The 19,847-nt window shown below is 38.0% G+C and overlaps 2 protein-coding genes across 2 annotated transcripts in view; one reads left to right on the forward strand and one right to left on the reverse strand.

Moving 5' to 3' along the window:
* The first annotated feature begins 5,505 nt into the window (after positions 1–5,505).
* On the forward strand, positions 5,506–12,720 carry GPRC5B (G protein-coupled receptor class C group 5 member B). The gene is made up of 3 exons (XM_010163208.2): positions 5,506–6,514; positions 11,116–11,228; positions 12,676–12,720. Exons 1-3 carry the CDS (start codon positions 5,509–5,511, stop codon positions 12,718–12,720), a joined length of 1,164 nt encoding a protein of 387 aa, XP_010161510.1. The 5' UTR covers positions 5,506–5,508.
* A 641-nt stretch (positions 12,721–13,361) lies between these two features.
* Positions 13,362–19,847, reverse strand: part of IQCK (IQ motif containing K) — a 41,576-nt gene continuing 35,090 nt past the window's right edge. The window contains exon 9 of the mRNA XM_029083811.1: positions 13,362–13,552. Coding sequence (XP_028939644.1) covers positions 13,362–13,552 — 191 coding nt within the window. The remainder of the gene's footprint in view (positions 13,553–19,847) is intronic.

Here is a 19,847-nt window from a genome sequence, read left to right on the forward strand (position 1 = left end):
CGAGGGGGAAGAGCCTGTGCCGGCCCCTCGCTGCTGCACCCAGCCCCGGGGCGAGGGTCTCCCGGGGCGAGGGTCTCCCGGGGCGGTGTGCGCGGAGCAGCCCGCGGAAGAGCTGGACAGCACGGACAGTTTTCTCTCTAGTTAATAAAAAGCCTCATCTCCATATTATCTCTCCCCAAAGCCAAAGAGCGATAGGATTTAGCACTTATGTGAACCCTTTGTTTACACCTGACCTAATGTTTATCCCAAGGCTAACAGGATTTCCTGCGTGCTGAGCCTAAACGCCTAGGCTGGCCATCACCGCTGCAGGACTGACCGACAGACTGACTGTCTGTTTGTCGGTGACAGGCTTGCTACTTACCAGCAGTGACTATCGGTGTTGAGGTGTTCTCTCGCTGCATCAGGAGAAATCAGGTGAAGGAAACCCATCTGTCGTGGGGCTGTGACATGAATAGAAACAGTCTGAGAATTAGCAAAGCAAAGAAAAACACTGATTGCTATCATTGATTGCTATCAGTAGTATAATGAACATCAGGCATTATAGTCAGAAGTATCTTGGCACAGGCGATATACAGAATCTGACTGAAGGGAATTAGGAGCACCTAGAACATTAGAAAGATAATTTCTGATTCTATTCAGCATTGCAAAGTATTTATAAATGAAAACAGTACTTTTTCTACATGTCCTTTTTGGAGCGGGGTCTTGCTTTCTGTAACCGCGAGGCTGTACGTAGCACAGAGTGTGTAATTCTAATGCAGGAGATGTCTAGATCACCGCTGTATTTTTGCGTACAAAGCACAATTGCACTATTAATTATTATTCTGGAAATACATCTCTTCAAGAATGAGATCTCAGCTTGGCTGTTGCTGCTCTGTTAACAGTCCTGAAGCTCATTCTTCAGATCTGATCCAAAGGAGCTGGCAGAGATCCCGTGTTGTGATTAATTCCTCACTCACTACCATCTCTCCACAACACTTCGTGGTGGGGGCGGTTTTCTTTCAGAAATTGTACAGTGAACCAGTCTTCTGCCTGTTTGTGGCAGAGCAGGTTACTCTTTGTGCTACTACTGCTTTTATTTACTAGATTGTTTTTCCTCTTTGTGATTGGATGCGTGTCCCTGTATCAGTGATTAACATGAGGACTCTCAAAAGGGGAACAGATAATACATCTCTCCACGAATAGTCTAACCTTAAATCTTTGCGTGGTTACACATTTTTTCTTTATATATATTCTCTAACAGCACGCAGCAGTATCTTTTTGACCAGATAAGAGATATTTGCTGTCTTTGGTCAGAGGACTGTAGCTATTGAAAGCCTCATTGATTTTTAACCCGTGACTACTTTTTGATGACAACTGTGAGATTTTCTGTTTCTGCTTAGTTGCTTGTAATTGTACTTCGTACTCGCTGGGGCAGCTTTGTGTCTGCCATGTCTGTAGTGATTCTACACCAGCGAATGTGGGGGACTTCACTCAGTTGAAACAGTGGAGTTATTATTGTTGTCATTGAGAGCAGATTTTGGACCAGAAATTGAGAACTGGATTTGCAAGCTGTCCTGCTAATTGTTTGCTGCTTTTGCCTGAAATGTGGAGGGCTTACTGATTCATTTTGAGTGCTCGTGATTGCTCTGGGTTCAGGTATGTTGGCTTAACTACTTGTAATGAAATAGAATTTTGAAGGGAGATCTGGGAACAAAAAAAAAAAAAGTTAGTCTCAAGTTGATTTCCTTCTGTATGAACAGTTCCATTCAACTATGTGGGGGATATATCAGTGCTACTTACTATATCTGTGCTGGAATGTTTCTGTGACATTTCTGTATTACTACTGCTGTAGCTCTCGGGTAATAGTAGAAGTGAAGTGCCAGTCAAATAGAGCACTATTGTTACTGTTGTGAGATTGCATAACTTTGCTGAGAGCTAATCTAGACATCAAGAGGTAAAAATACTGTTCCTCTACAGTTACTGCTTTAGGTAACTACTGGGGATAATGTGCAGACAGAAGATTTTACTACACAGCCTTGAGAGAAACAGGACTCTGCCATTCTACCCACAGCACAGGCTTGAGGAAGACACTATTTTAACAACAGACCCATGTTGATATACTAGTTCTCTTTTCCAAAACAACTTTTCTGGCAAAAACACTTTCTAGTTTTCCCTTATATTTATTCAATCTAAGGTTTCAGCTAAAGCTGTGGTTTTCCCTTGCCAGACTTCTATGTTGTAATGCAATGTTTTCCCTTCTCTGAGTTCAGTGCTGAGTATCAGTCCCAGGAAGAGGATTTTCGCTGGGAACATCACAGGGGTTGATTATTAATGTTGCCAGTTTTTACCTGGACAGGCAGAAATACCTAATAAACAGGTTGCAAACATGGCTATATTGATAGCAGTGGTGAGGAAAAGATTATTTGTTTGAAGATTTCAAGCCCTGCTTGCAAGCTTCCAGGTGGACAGGTCTACTGTTTAGCAAGACTTACTGACATTTGGTAGGAATATGATTTCATGACAAGAATACCTGTCAGCAGTCCTAGAGATTTTTTGGTCAATACTATAGCTATCTAGGAGATTTTTAAGAGAACCACTGTTTATTTCCATCAGCTCTCACAAAAGTAATTTCTCAAATGGAAGTAACTTGGGAAAACTCTTTGAGTTGAAAATCTCAGCATTTCTGAATATCTATTTCATCTGAATTCTCAATATATTTTGCCACAGCTTAATTTCCCCTTTCCAAAAGAAACTCCTTTTTACTCCAAATTCATTAATCCTCCCTTCCCCCCTCCCAAACACTTCCAAATAGGAAGAGGAAACAAATGATGGGCTGACAATATGACTGCTTACCCATGCAGCACAATCTCCATGGAAACAGACTGTCCTAGAATAGCTCAATCACATGAGGGTTACATGACATGAATAAAGTAACCAGAAAACTGGAAAATATCTTAGAACTGGAGATACTTGCACTTAATACATTACCCCCCAGGTCTTTGGAGAGTAGCTAATAAACAAAGCTAGTATTGCAAACAATTTAGTACAGGCATATCATAATTTGTAAGTGATAGGATAGTGGAAAATTAACATGATCCTCACTTAAGGGCTGTTTATTGTTTCCAGTTTGGGAGGCATTTAGAAAGAATTTTGAGTAATTTTCCACATGACTTCCTGCCTCTTGAAATTGGTACCAGTGGTCTGCAGTATTGTCTTGGTAGACTCTGGTGGATTTCCTCCCTTTGAGTCAGCAGGCACTGACCATTTCAGACTTTTTAGGACATTTTGGATATTCTAAAGAGTAAATGCACTAGTTGAAGTAGAAACTGCCTGTGCATAGAAGGAATTGCAGAGTTACCTTCAGAATGTTTCCTTCTAGTTAATTATGTACTCATAGGGCAAGGAGATCCATTGAGTGTAACCATATTCAATAAAAAAAGAATATATTTCACTGACGATTAGTTTTCTGTGTGTAAAGTCAGTGTTTTTAACATGAGTGTTGTGACAGAGTTATTGAGAAACCTGTTATAAAATCAGATATAAAGAAGTAAATATTCTACCAATTCACCATAAAGTAAATTACAGCTAGGTAGGGAAAAAAAAAATAAATCATTGGTCCTTAGCTGCAGGTCATTGCATCATTAGAACATTGTAGCCCTTTCAGCAGTGCAAGGATCCTGTTATTTCTATGGGCAGGCGAAGATCATCGATTGCCCTTTTCCTGTTTGTCTAATCCCAGATCACATTTTTTGTCACGGCTTCCACTTCTGAGATGAACTTTTGTAATAAGCTTTTTTGTCTGTTGTATGAATTAAGACCATAAAGTCATTATGCGTTTATATTCGTACATTTGCTGTCTTGGTGCCTCTAATAGGAAACAGTGTAATTTCCATTATCTGTCTTCTGGCAGAGGCTGGAAATGGGCATTGGTCATTACTCAGTGCAAGGGGAATGAACATTAGTTTAAAGATTTAGACCCTCAAGATTTAACTTTGATCATTACAGAACTGTCATGCACAGGAAGAAAACCCATAGTTCTCAGCTGTAAGAGACTCTTTACAGTTTCAGACAGTATAGTAAATAGTTTTTGTATTGTTTATGACTGATCGTGTTCAATACAGCAACACTGCACCATTACATTAAACCATTTTCAACTCTCAGTAATAACTTCTCAATGTTGTCATTAAATGCATTTCTGATTTATGAAATATATTGAGATGGGTGATCATTTAGGGCTGTTTGTCTAACTTACAAAAGTTTCTTTGCTTCTTGCTTTCTATCTTAAACACGTCCCGTGAGCTATGTGACTAATATTATTGCTGTTGATATGGTGTTTTTCTTCCATATGGTCCTTCCATACAAGTGGAAGTCTTACTCTGAACATTTTCACCTAGGGATGTTGCTCACATCAGTGAACATCATCCTGCTGGGACCTGCAGCGCTGACTATGAGAGGGAAGGTTAACAGCGTTGGGTTTCGTGTCTGATGCATGTCGTGTTTGCTTCAGACCACCCTTACGGGGCAGCTATCGCTGGGGCAGGTTGTTCATTTAAAGGCTGCATTTTTAACAATCATCTCCTTTGCCTTCACTGCTCCATAAAAGCAAATGCCATAACATACATCTTTTTAAAGCACCTAACTCATGTTCTTCCTAAAACTAAGTTGGAATTTGTCCAGGCTTTTGGTCAGGATGTGTTGTGTTCCTAGAGAGTTTACCATTGTTCACTCTCTGGATCCAGGAAAGTGATGCTCTGTTTTTTGTTGTTCCCTTTGAATGGCTTTTGACTTGCTAAGAAGCACAATGAGTCATTCATTTTTGATTAGTTGATTGATGACACTGCATGTGTGCACCATTGTTACAGAATATGGGGTTTCTCTAGCTAACCATTGCCATTTGCAGATGCAATCTAATACCTGGGCTTTGGAAGAGGATGAAAGGAGTGAATATTATAACTGCCTATTGACTGAGCATGAAAACAAGAGTTTCCTTTAAAAAAAAAGCACAATGTTTATTTTCCTGGGCCTGGGGAAAAAATTTTATTTTATCCTGGGGAAAAAATAAGAATAAAATAAAAAAATAAGTGGTTTTGACTCTGCCGTTATTCCAGTAAAAAGAGCAAGGCTGTGAAACAGTCTAAATCTGATACAACTGACACTTGCATCAGGCCTGGTGCAATTTACACATACTTTAAGCACCTGAATTTGAACAATAAAGTACTGTAGATAATGTATGATTTTGCAACAGGATACATAATTTCTTCTGGTTGTGTTTTAGGATATTTGCAGGGGCGATGTTTGGAAATGTTGTTTTCAATCTGTGCAAACACAGACGTGACTCAGTTTGCATTGTGGGGACAAGAGGCAAAAGCAGCCTTCCGGGAGGGCAGCAAAGGGGACTTGGGGTGGGCTGTGGCAGCTGCAAACCCCACGCAATGAACCAGTAAACACGGGCTATTGAAAGAAGCTGTGAAATCCTCCAAAGTGAACTGGAGCTAAACAAACAAATATTTTGTTGTCTTAGACAGAAAAATGAAAACCTACCCAGCCATTGGTTTCTTCCTCCTCTTCACGATCAGCTATGGCTCTTCTGAAAACTCAAGTACATCCAGAGGGTGTGGACTGGATCTCCTCCCTCAGTACATTTACCTGTGCGACCTGGATGCCATTTGGGGAATAGTTGTGGAGGCAGTTGCGGGGGCAGGTGTGCTGACAACGTTACTGCTGATGCTGATTTTGCTGGTGAGGCTGCCCTTCATCAAGGACAAGGAGAAGAAGAGCCCCCTGGGAATGCACTTCCTCTTCCTTTTTGGGACTCTTGGACTGTTTGGGCTGACGTTTGCTTTCATCATACAAGAAGATGAAACAGTGTGCTCTACCCGAAGATTTCTGTGGGGAGTTATCTTTGCTTTGTGCTTCTCGTGCTTGCTAGCTCAAGCCTGGAGACTTCGTAGACTAGTTCGACATGGGAAGAGTCCATCTGGCTGGCATCTAGCTGGTGTGGCAATCTGCCTGATGCTCGTTCAGGTCATTATTGCAACCGAGTGGTTAATACTGACAACTGTCAGAGATAACAAGTTGGCCTGCAGCTATGAACCAATGGATTTTGCTATGGCTTTGATTTATGTTATGTTCCTGATGGTATTTACTATGGGATTTTCTCTTTTCACTCTCTGTGGAAAGTTTAAGAAATGGAAGAAAAACGGAGTATGCCTCATTATAACACTTTTTTTTTCCATTCTGATTTGGGTAGCCTGGATGACTATGTACCTCTTTGGTAATGCTGAGCTAAAGAGAAGAGACCAATGGAGTGATCCCACTCTTGCTATTGCACTGGTGTCCAGTGGTTGGGTGTTTGTTATTTTTCATGCCATCCCAGAGGTCCACTGTACCATCCTTCCATCACAGCAGGAAAACACTCCCAATTATTTTGATACTACACAGCCAAGGATGCGTGAAACTGCTTTTGAGGAAGATATACAGCTTCCTCGGAGCTATATGGAAAATAAAGCCTTTTCAATGGATGAGCATAATGCAGGTAAGAATTTACTATAGAGAACTCTATGTTTCTGTAGTAGCCAAGAAATTAATCTGTATGAGACATTTCTCAGCTGTTCAAAACAAGAGTCATTACAAATGCCATATTTTCCATACTACATATTGTTCCCTTTTGCAATTTTCATTAAGGTATCACCTGGTGGGGGTGAGGGTGGGGAAATGAAAAAAATGCAATACAGAAAATACATCTTTGGTTAAAATTAATCTTCTGCATGTTGTTTTTCATTGAAAAACTGAACAATTTCAAATGCAAAGCCAAAAAAATTCACTGTGGAAAAAATAGCCTCTATTTTAAAATAGTTTAAATGATATTTTTTTGTCATTATCCATTAACAACACTTAATATGAAATATTTTCCAAAAACCCAAGAAAAAATCAAGCAAATGCTCTATGTTACAAAATACTCAGCCTCTTGAGCAGTAGAATAATTATTATTCATTATATTTCCACTAAAATGAGATTTAGTGTCACTTTGTGACACTGTGGGGGAAAAAATGCAAAGTGGCGTATAGACAAGTTCAAAGACAGTCTTTGTTCTGACAGTTCTGACTGAACAGAGTATGCATAGATAGAGGTTTCCAGGTAATGGTTGCTTTCCTTGTCATAGCTGTTTGGTGACAGAGAACACTGTGTGATGACACATCATTAAAATCTGCAATGAAAATGTCTTTGAGCGATTACTGAAAGGGCCAGCAGCAACTATTAGCTTAAGAGATCCAAACCACTGCTGAGCGTTTAACCCCTACCAGAAAATGTCTGACTGGCGATGGGAAGCACGAGCCCGATGGTGATCTGTAGCGCAGGCTGCTGTCTGGTGCTGTCCCACAGTTGGATAAGGGATTTCAGTACTAATTAAACTGCTTTTTATTCACTGTAATTGAGAAGAGGACTTTGGTGTCCCAGCCAACAGTGGTCACATTGCTTTGGCAGCCCCCAAAAGAAGGCTTGGGGCATGTTGTCCAGGCACTTCACCTTCCTATTCATCTTTGATTTCCTCTGGGTTTGATGTTTTCTCTGATATAGACCAGACATGAGGGAAGATAGCATTCTTGTTTGTCACGTGTTGGGTCAGGAAGGCATTTTCCCTCTAAGTTTTTTAGCAGGAACTTTAAAGGTCTCCTAGTATTAAAGCTTTGAACAGAAAGGATTTAAGATCAAACAGAGTGGTAAAACAACCAAAAATTGCGTGGATAAAAGAATGGTTGTTTATTACTGTGTTCCAGAGCAGCAGAGGCAGCTTCACGATGGACTGTAAAAGCACTTTTTTTTGTTACTGTCCTCCATCTCCCGTTAAATTAATTTCACAGTAAGGTAACTGCAGTGACTTCAGTGGAGCTATTTCTGCTAAGGCAGATCCAAGAACAAAATTGGATCTTTCACTCCATATTATTCCCATTCATGCATACATCTTAAAAGAGAACTGGAAGTTCCTTTTTGATCTAATCATTCAGTGATTAAGTTTTTTAGTTAAATGGATACATGTATGGCAGCTATAAAATCATTACAGTATCTATTATAGTGCAGTTTATGTTCTGTTTTAATCTATCTGAACCTTGGGCAGTACAATACAAAATAATTTCCTTATCTGATGCCCTTATCAATATTTATCATAATAAATGCACGTCATTCCTATTCTTATGACATGTGGGAGAAGGATACATACATTTTTAATAAATGAAAACAGATTCATTATTCCTTTGTAGTGGTTCTTTAAGTAAAGACTTATGACAAAAGGGTTGGGAGACAAAACTTACTAGTATGGTAGAGACTGAAAGTAAATACAGGTAATAATATTCAAGTCACATACTATGGCTGCTGACGTGTTAATTTAAGTCAGATCACTGTACTGATGGTTGTCAGTGGCTAAGCACCTGAAATCTATTAGTAGTTGACTCTCTGCAGGTATGTAGAGAATGTTCTCTTCTTTTATCCATTTAATTAACCTCAATTCAAGAATTCATCATTAAGAGTTCAGAAATTAAAGGAAGAGTCCTTTCTTCAATTAGACTTAAGAATGGTATTTAAGAACATAAGATCTACAAGTTGTAAAATTTTGGAAGACATGATAACCAGAAAACACCTTGTAGGTCCCTGACTGTAATATTTGTTTTAGTAAGTAGTTAGCTTTAAAAAGAAAACATGCTTGGATAAACATATTTTCAATTAATACTTGTATAAACTAATATAGTAATTTTGTTCTTTTTTCTTTCTATGTTTTTAAGCAGCATTTCAAGAATCTGAACAACCTTTAAACTATAGGTTCAAACAAGCACATGTTCTCCTAGTTTTTGTCTTTCTTAGCAAAATGTAGCTCTGAGTTATACATACCAACAAGAGCTGTTCCATCCCAGGAATACCATTAAGCATTAATAAGGCAAAACTATTTTAAAGTCAGTTATTTAAATATCATTTAAACAACAAACTAATATGGATTTTAATATTCATATGATAGGTAAGTTTAAATATCTACTTAAAAGAGTTATTTCATACCCGTGTCTTGTAAAAATGTTAGTAAAATATTTAGAAAACCTGGAAAAAGGCAACTTGAATGAGTTCTCAGTGCTCTCTCGAAGTGCACAGTAGTAGGGCAACTTCTGTAAGGCAAAGAGGAATTGCCTTGCACAAGCAAAATCTGGATATGAAATGCAGATTGCTACAGCTGTGGAGAAACCCAAGCTTAAGCAGCTCTGGTACTCACTGGATTTCATTTAATAACTTTTAGTACTACAAGTCACCCTCAGAGCCAATGCCTAAAAAGAAAGTTAACAAAATTTAAAATATGCGTTAAAAGGAGACTTTGACACAACATTTGCTCAAATTCTTTTTGGTGCTAATTTTTTTTTACCTATACATCCTCTATGCAAGTAGATATATTTAATAGTAATGGGAAAAGTAAAAGGAAAAATTGTAAAACTGATATAAGAAAAAAATCCAAAATTAGTATTTCGTCCACGAGCTTTGTCTCTTATTCCCATGTTAAAAGAATTTTAGACTTATTACAATAATAAGCGAGGAAATTTACCGATATGAAATTGGATGTACTGGCTCTTTAAGATAACTTTGAAATGACCATGGAAATTTTGTGTAAATATTTTGTGTAAAAGTGTAAATATTTTAATGATAGCATGCATTATAAAGAGATTTCTTGCTTTATGTGTACTAGCAAATAGCAGTGCAATCATTTGTGTTTAACACACAATAAGAAGCCAGACTAGAAAGAAAGACTACTACTGACCCTGAGATGGTTAAATAAAAAATAAAAAATACATAGTTCTAGTATAGACATTTTCATCTTTTGTTCTCCCAGTGTTCTACAAAAATACCTAATTTTAAAATATATAGAGCAAGAGAGAGTGTGTATGTATCTGAAGTCAACAACTGAGCATTTGCAGGGCTGGATTTCTAAATATCTGTGCTAAAACAATACTGGTTTTCACCTCTGTGCACAACTCCCAGAGAGAGGAGTAGTAGTGGATAGAGGACAGCATATGGCAGTAGGATCCATTTAAATCTTGTTCCACACAGTGCAACTGTATTAAATCCTGGCTTCTTTAAAATCTGTGCTGAAATTCTTGTAAACCTCAGCTCATTTACTATTTCAGACAGAGAATGTAGAATTGTAATTTGAGTTATATCAAAGACAAATTCTTGCCCCAGGTGCCTGAACTAGGCATGTTTCTATTTCCCAGCTCACAGTTGAGTATTGCCCATTGTAACCATGCAAGTCGCAGGGATAAATGAGCTCTGTTCCATGGCCACATCTGAATTCAGTGAACGTCATTTACCCCCAAAGTAAAAAGAGAGTTTGTGTGTGCCAGTCCCTGGACTTGTTCAGAGAGAAAGAAGCATATCCCTATCTGTGCATACCTCTCATTCAGAATATACATCTTGAATACAAACTTGTACTAAAATTAATGGAGAGGCTGAGGTACTTTGGTATAAACATTCAGAAGGACAATCAGTATCTTCTTTTTTGCTTCAGTCATTTGCCATGTTTAAGCTATTCGAAAGCAATATTTACTTCATATTTCTAGTTTCTCAGGATAAATATAATCTGAAACATCTGGAAAATCCTTATACACTAGTCATGCTGAAGTAATGCTCAGGGGGGATGTGAGCATGCTTACTGGCTCGAGCAATGTTTTGGATCCCTGTCCTCTGAATTTGATAGAAAGCAAAATGTAGTATCATTTTACTTAACCCCACAGTATCCAGACCAATACAGTGAGCACTTTGCAAAATACATGCACAAGATACATCAAAGGTTCGGTGACTGAAGACATTTAGCTTCTACTGAAATGAGACTGAGCAAACTTCGAAAATTTGGTTCCAATAGTTTTTTTTTCCCATTCCACAGCAAACAGATAATTTTATGTAAAACTGGTTCTTCTGAAGTCCACCCCCAACTATGTAAGAAAAACCACTGTTCAACAGCAATTTGAAAACTGGTGTGGTAGCATGAAAGTTAAAATCAATGTCAAAGTTCCCAATAACTAAACTGGAAGCAAGATACTTTTATGATTTCAAAGGAGATGCAGAGCATGAATTGCGTTCTGAGAACAATCTCTCTTTTCTAAACAGCGCTAAGAACGGCAGGATTTCGAAACGGCAGTTTGGGAAGCCGGCCTAGTGCTCCTTTTAGAAGCAATGTTTATCAGCCAACTGAGATGGCAGTTGTGCTAAATGGTGGGACTGTAAGTATCAAAATGTGATGATTTAAGAAATCTTTGATATGCACTGATATATACAACCACTACTAATTGAAAAACCTGCTTTTAGCTTATTCACAGCAGGGGGGAAAGCTATAAATGAAAATTCGGGCAGCAAGTATGCATGTAATGCTTCCCTTCCCACTAGAAACGATGTAATTACAAAGTATTTTGCATTTCTTTACTTGGCCATTCACATTTTGCAGTGTAGTTTGAGTGATCCAAGTTCTTTGGTGAGACTACATATTCAGTGGCCCTTTCAAATTAAATTTGTGTTAAAATATTTAACACAACTATTAAGTGACACAATTTCTAACCTGTTATTTTTTCAAGATGATATGAGTCATGCAAATGTTTATAGCCCAGTGCATTAATTTAAATAAGAATCTATTGTTGCAGATAGTGGTGGTCTCTCACGTATCTTCCATTTTCTTGTAAAATGTATGTAAATCTTTGTAAGATACAGATGTGTATGTCTCTGGGAATGGGATTCATAAAAGTGGAATATAGAATATTTTAATGTTAATAGCATTGATTTTTCTTTCTTGGACAATAGTTTGGCACGCCATTCTTTGATAGACCTGTTTTCTGCAGCCTGGTTGTTGTAAGAATGGCTTAGTGATCTGATGCCAAACAGACTTTCTAAATATTTTTCACATGATGTGTAATTTGCACTTGAAGACATTTCATATAGCAGGCATACTGTTGAAAATGAAGAATTTTCATCCCCATATTTTTCATGCATATCTACATGCTGCTTAAAAATCTCCCCATGAGCCAGTTTATACTCATGTGAGTTGGGTTTTCTTTATTTTGAATCATGAGCTGAATCCATAACTCAACCTCTACATTTAAAACCAAATAACATGAACTGATTGCAGGTCTGTTTTTAAGTAAGTAAAGTTTTGGTTGATTTTAGTGAGCAAGAGGGACTAGATACAAGGATTCTCCTGTGTGGGTAAGACAGCAGGAAACATATCAACTTGAGTAAAATCAAAAGGCTTGTGCTTTGCTGTCAGTAATTAATAGCATCCTTCTGATGTTTGGGTTCATTTATGCCTGATGCTTGGTTTCATCTATGCCTATGTTTTCTGACACCAGAATATGTAGCTCAGGGAAAAGGCATTTTAAAGATGAGAAGCTAGAGAATTTGTTCTGGTGTTTTTTGTTTGTTTGTTTGTTTTGCTTTGTTTTGAGGTGGATACAAAGCTTAAGGGAGAACTCCAGATAGTAAAACGAGAGATTAATGTGTATATATAGTCATGGCTTTTACAGAGAGATAAACGTGCTGTATGGGTGGAAGAAGAGTTTCTTTGTATCACTTTGCTCTGGAACTACTGTCTAGAAAGCTGTCATGTACATGTAGCATGATAACACTGATTTTTGAACAGATTAGATCTCTCAGTTATGGGTTTATTATCCTTATTTCCAGATACCAACTGCTCCGCCAAGTTACACTGGACGACATCTCTGGTGAAAGGCTGTAGGCTGTAGAGAATAAGAATCCTTGTTGCAGATGTTGTTCCCTAACAGTGTGTCTTTGAGGGAGGAATCCAAAACAGTACCAGAACAAAGCAACAAAACATCCAGGAGCTATCGAAATCCTACAGAGGATTTTGTCTAAATGCGAACACCATTGAACTGATAATTGCAAAAACAAAATTGTAAACCTGAAGCTGAATCTGATTTAAAATAGAAGTAGGCACACCTTAAATTGGAACAGAGGGGATATTGTATTCTGAAATGTACGATATTCGCTTCTCTGTAAGTAGTGTGCAAGGCAAACCTGATTTTGTTGGTTGCCAGTTGCTTGCAAAATACCCTCCTCTCACCTAAACTTAATTTATGTTGCCACAAGAGATTGCCACTACAGTGTGAAAACGTGCAGGATTTCTTTCCATTTTGCTCCTTTTCCCTTCATTTCAAACGTCATGAAAAGTACCTTGTTTGCTTCATTATCTAGCTGTACTGTACAGTCACGTAGCATCATGTGTAGTCAAGCATTGTCACTCTGTGGCAACTAAAGTACCATGACACTGTAGGCTGATACTCTTTAAAAAGCTGGTGTAGGCAATGAAGTTCTGGAGGGATGAAAGATCTCCGCATGTTTCATGCGAGCTATGGAGCTTCTTGAGGCAGAGAGAAAGCGTAGGTCCAGCACAGAGGCAGCTCCTTGGCTGTGTGAGATCGATTCCCTGTTATTCCAGCCTCAACCCCGGGTGTGAGCACAGAGCCGTGCGCTCTCATGTCTCCTATGGACGAAGCCATTAAGTGAAACTTTGGAGGGATATACTTTTGCAAAGACTTAGCTGGGGACAGAACATGACTCGAGTTTGCCAGAAGGAGTTTGTTGTGATGGTGGATCAAGGGCAACCCACCGTACTGCCCGAGCCAGCCTGTTCTGTTGGGCTGATCGTGTCAAGCAGGAAAGCGGTGGCAGCTGAGACGTACTGACCACCTTTGGGGAGAAACTTGAGCAGCAGATAGGGTCAAGAGCTCCCTTTCCAATCCCTGTTCATATGAGTAGCCCCCCTGACTGCAGCTGTTTGTGCATTTAAACGTGGTTGTGCATTTTAGTGCCTAGCTAGTGAAATCTCCGTGCTGGAGGTGGTTTGTTGTTGTTTTTTTAAGGTGGTTTCTTCCCTACTCCTCCTCCTCGCCTCCACCTTTTTGCGTTGATATAAGGCAGACTTCCTCAAAGCTTCTTATCTTTGTTTTCTCCAGGGTATTTAAAAGGTTCCCATTGCCCATTGTTTGTGCCATGGTTTTTCATTATGTTTAAGCAATCATTCCTTTATTTAACATTTAATACATATCGGACATTGAAAACATCACTGTATCCTCACTGTTTGGCCAATGTTAATCTTAGCTTTCCTCGATACTAAAAGCTAAATGTTTTTACTTGAGGGCATAGGAAACATATAACAATTAAACTTTGCATATGGTGTAATAAAAAAATATATTTTCAAACTAAAAAAATATAATGTACAAATAACTGAATAGCTTAGTAGCTTCACAGAAAGGAGTTACTTGCTGTATACTGCAAAAGAAAGACAAGCTTTTTATTTTTCAAGAGTCTTCCTGATTCTTCATGTACCTCCATTTCTACTAAATTAGGAACATAGTCCTGCAGACTTGTACTCCCACGAGTAGTCCCATCGACACCAGTAGGCCTACGTACAGGTACAGAGGCTGCAAGACCAGTCCCTAAGCGTTGCACACAGATATATGTGTATATATATATATATATGGAAAAAATATATATTGCCATTCTTGCCATGATCATCTTACAGGGTTTTATTTCAAAGGCCTTTTCTTCCAGAAGCAACATTTTTCTGTCATGCATGAGTAAAGGAGTATGTAAGCTCCCCCCTGCCCTTCCCTCCTTGAGGCAAAGGAAGCATGTGCTTGTTTTAGGGATTGCTTGTTGTATTTTGTAAATAACTAGATGGCCTTAGTCACCAAGTAGGGTAGGGGTGGGTATTGCATGCTATCCAGAGACTTAGAAATACATTTTGCTTGTTTTAAGCAAAGCTCTGATCAAATAAGATAGTATTTAAGGTAATAATAGTTACCCAGAAGATGCATCATTTGGAACAATAAAAAACCTATTACCATCACTTGCCTGCAGAATTTTGCTTTAAAAAAACAAATTAAAAAAAACCCTCATAAGACTCTTCTGTGAAAACATATTAAGATGACCATGGCATAAATGGTAGGACAGCTTTCTTTTTAAAAGTTTATCATGCTACAACCAAGATTTATGAATTATAATACACATTTTACAGTCCTTGGACAAAATCTGTACAATATATAGTTATCTTAAGAAACTTTTTTTTCTTTTTCTAGATATGACTGAATTGATAAATAGAGTTCCCAATCCTGCTCCTGATGAAGTTGTTTGGAATTTGAGGCCTTATGCAAAGATATGGCCAGATCCTACAAACTGCTACTCACGTGACTAGTCTCATTGGGTTAGTCATGTGGACTATTCAGAAAATTAAAAATTAGCAGGATTGGGTTTAATTTGTGGTGGTGAAGGTGTGGCAATAGATTAGGAGGGTCTTTATTTTCCAACTTTATACAATTAGTAATAAGCAACTTTTTTTTTTTTTTGTAAGTTACTAGTTTGTGATATAAAATGCCCCAAATAAAACTGTAATTGAAGAAAGGCACCTTTATGTTAACTTATATTTTTGTTACAGTAAACAATTGTTTACTTTTGCATTTTATGAAAGTTATCTAGAATGTAGAGCATCTGCGAACAACATAATAAGTAAGTAAGCACAAGCCTTTCGCAGTTCAGTTAATTATAACGAGCTTCTGTACTATAAAAGCTACGATGTTGTCCCTTGATGGTTATGTGCTCATGGTGTTTCCATGCAGAAAAATGAAATCATAAAGCATTTGAAAAAACTACTACTGGAACAAGATTTATAATAACTGGCTTTTATCAAGTTCAAAGCCATACTTTGCAGATCCTGTCCTGCTTTCAGGTGAGTTGAGGGTATTTGACACTTGCCAGAAAATATGTAGCATCTTCAGAAAAACACTCTCAATACATACAGTTGTTTCTATAAACAAGGTACATGGAATACTATAGAACTAGATGCTTCTGGTTTTAGTCTACACACAGGCATCTTGGTTGGCTTTGTTTGAGCTTGATGCCTTGTGTCTAAGCAAAGGCCATGCAAAAGGGATCATTGTAGCTTTTATAATAAAACAATTGGATTATTCTACCAACTTACAGGATTACAAAGCAGGTGCTTTTTATTAATTGATGAGAGCTAGAGCTCATTTTTGATAGATAATATATATTTATTAAATGTATTAATGTGTGTTTTATAACGTACCCTTTTTTCCGCTGATTGTTGCATACTGGTATCTTATTAAGTACATCTTTAAAGGATTTTCAAGACAATCAATGTGTACCATGATGACTGTACATTAGTATACAAAACTACAAAGGTTGTAAAGCATGGGCAAATGTTTTATTTTCAAAATGCTGTTCTTAACAAGAATAAAGGCTTTACTATTTACTTACAATGTTTGTGTTAACTTGATGTTAAAATCCACCTAAAAGTTTTCCATTGCAGTAAATGGTGCTACAGACATCATTGTCCTGTGGTGATACTGTGGGTGTAATTCTGCAATACAAGCTCAGTTAAACTAAAGGAAACAGGCTCCTAGAGGCTAGGGCCACATTCCTCCACCTCTGGCCACATTCCCACTTTTACCCTTAGCTCTGGCACCTGTCAAACCCACACTGAGCCAGTCAAGGAGCTGAGCAGCCAAACTCTTAACACTACAAGTGGTTTGTTTTTTGTTGGTTTTTTTTGTACTTGGCTCAGCAGTTTCCTGTACTGGCTCAATTGCTAGTGCTTGTGAAAAGGAAGGGAGAGGATCATACAGCTGGGGTAGAAGAATGCAGGTTGAGAGTTTTTTTCTTCAAATGGTTTGATTTTCCTGTTCTGGTGCAACAACCAGCATCACCAACCAGGAAAAAAAAAAGAGAGGTGGGTATTGGTATAACATTGAAGACAAAGTCTGTGTAAGTGATGGAAGAAATCCATGTTGAACCACAGCAAGAGCTAGAGGGTATCCGTGTTTTATCATGCTTTCATTCAAAACAACTAGACCTTTGTTTGACTTGCATGGAATTAGTAGTAGAGCTGCACATATCTTCTCTAATTGTGAAATTATAAAAGCCTAAATGGGACTATGCTTGAAAAGACTTGAGTTAAAGAAAATAATGAGGGCTCCTTAGCGGGGGATTTTTATTTTGCTTGCACCTTATGTAAGTAAGTACACATACATAAGATCCCTGAAAATGCTATCACTGTGATCTTAATTTTACACTTTCTCAGCACATGTGCTAAGTGGTAACAAAAGCGCCTTTGACTTTTTTTCCCTGCAGAAATGCAGAGCAACCCTGGCTCTCGCTGCCTTCAGCTGGAAGTGCAGAGGCACAGCATTTCTGAAATCAGACTGTTATGAACAGAGCCTGGATTTGTGTAAATTGTCACAGCTCTGCAGAAGTCAGTGAAGCTGTTCCAGTTTATACTAAACTAAGATTTTTACCTTAGTTTTAACATTTGCCTACATGTGAGTGTAACTCTATCTATTTAATCCAGAGTCTTGTCCCTGTCAGAAAAGCTTGCAAGAGAGCATTCAGAAACACAAGATAAACACAGACTGGAAATTTTTGGCTAAATGTTCACAATTCCATCTGTTTAACAGAATTGTGCTTGCACTAGGACTGAATTTTTTCTTGGCATGCTTGGTCTTTACATAAATCTCCCTTAGATTTACAGCACCTCGCACATAAAACTATAATGCTAAGAGTGTTTCTAAATCACTACCACAGAGTTTCATCCATGAGCTCTATGCTTTGTGATATTGGTGAGAAAACTAAAATTGAGATGTTGAATGATTTTGTGTATGTTCTTCTGAGTCTTCTGATTTGCTTCCCACTGCAACCATACAAAATAAAACATTAAATACTTAACTTTCCAAAACATCCATAGAAACAAAAAAGGTAAACATCCATACTTCCAAAGCAAATACTCTATTGTTCAATAAATTGATAAATAAATTATCCCCACCCAACCCAAAAGACCTATTTCTTCCATGCATTGCATTTTTTTGTTTTGACACAGCTTCTACACTCAGATACTTGTACACAGTTCTCAGTGCCATCTGTGGGAGTTGTGCATGTGTAGCTGAGGGCAGAGTTGTTTGCTAGTAAGAAGTTACTGGATTGTTCAAAAAAAATGAAAGCTGGTCTTTGAGGTTTTTGCTTTGAAGAATTTTCAATTAAAAATGATGAAGTCATACAGTTCACCTGGTGTATAAATATATTTTTGTCATTTAGGACAACAAGCAAGGTCAATAAAGAATAGTTTTTCTATGTCTCAGTGGAAAGAAGAATGTTATCCATGTGATTGCAAAGGGTCTGCCAAATGGGAAAAATCAGTCAAACAAAGAGCACGGGGTTGCTTGCTGGAGTAAACAATTCTAAATTAACAAAAGCTCTACATAAAAGTAAAATCTCCCACCCCCCTAGTGAAAGCTGTTTTCAAAGCTCTGTATTCTTTCAGAGTGCTGAAATACAGATTAACCTAATGTTTTTCTCCTGCTGATACAACGGTCTGGTTCCTCAGTCTACTTATGTGATTTCAGCTGTCACAGTCTGTTCTTAATATTTTACAAACTGCCTTTTAATTTGTAAAGATAAAAATCTGTTTTTCTACTCCCTACACCTCAGAAGATGCATCTGTACTGTACAATTTTCATATCAAGCAAGTTTGTTGGGAGATTTATATCTAAAAGTTATATTAGAGGCAAAGGTGGCCAAATAAGCCCCAAAAATATCCTTTTGTACATAGAGATTCAGGACAGTTTAGTTACTCTTCCATGGCATGCAGCTGAAAACCAGCAAAAAAAATCCTCTTGCACGTACCTGGAATACCAGGCTGCAAAAGGCCCATGTGCTAATTTAAGGTGCTCAGTGTGCTACTAGCCTGGAAGATCTCAACTCACAGAAAATGTACAAGAAAAGTGATGTATGATGATAAGGAACACAGACAATACCTCAGAAACCCAAAATATGACTGCAGGGGCAGAATACGCCCTATGTTCTGCAGTGGTCAAGGCAATATGTGCCCAGTGCCTTGCTGGAACAAGACCCTTCTGGATTTAAGGTCTTTTGTTTGTACAGCTGGTCAGGAGAAAAATCAGAGTGGATTAAATATCCCATATGACTATGAACATCCCATGTACAAAATACTGACTAGTGCATTGAATTTTATCTAATATTCCTTGATGTGATGATGCTGGCCTTTGCAAATAGTTCATAAAAATTGCAACAAGTTCAAAAACCCCAGGTCTCCACACACTGTTTCACATTAAAATGAGCACGCGTTTTGGGTAGCTGCTGGCAGTGATTTTAGTCAGGGGCGTCCGTGTCTTATCATAACCTGTGTTACTTAAGCACAATCACATCACACTAACCAGGAAGCACAGGTTGTCAGCATGAATCTGTATTTCAGGCAGTTATTTAAATAGTTTTCGACATATACTTGCTTCATATGCAGACAGAAAAGTAGGATGTCCTCAGGATTCAGATAAGCTGGAAAGATGGGGAAAGAAGCTGCTTGGCTAAGTCTTTTCACTAGAAATTTCCATTGGAAAAATGTGTTTTTCAGGCTGTGACATCTCAAACTGAACTAACTTGCCTAAAATATTTTGAAATGCCTAAAGAAAGATGTTTAGTTTCTATATTAGCAGAGCTCCCATGAAATTTAGAAACAATAATAACTGATAATCCAGCCCATTTCTTTCAGACAACATGTATCTAAAAGGAATGAATATCATAAATGTCAGTATGAACAACTAGCCTACAAACCATGCCATTCATATGCTGGATTTTAAGCAATTTAGTCTTAGGAATCCTATCATTTGTTCAACAGAGCAAGAGAAAGATCCATTCCTATTTTCAGTTGCATTTTTAAAAAAGAATAAAATTTGAACTTTAACAGCAGTTCCCATTTTATCCCTCTGTGTCCCTCGTCACTGTGTGCAGTTATCCTGTCAGATTCCTGC

This window comes from Antrostomus carolinensis, unplaced genomic scaffold (assembly GCF_000700745.2).
Source record: "Antrostomus carolinensis isolate BGI_N321 unplaced genomic scaffold, ASM70074v2 scaffold24302, whole genome shotgun sequence".
Lineage (NCBI taxonomy): Eukaryota > Metazoa > Chordata > Aves > Caprimulgiformes > Caprimulgidae > Antrostomus > Antrostomus carolinensis.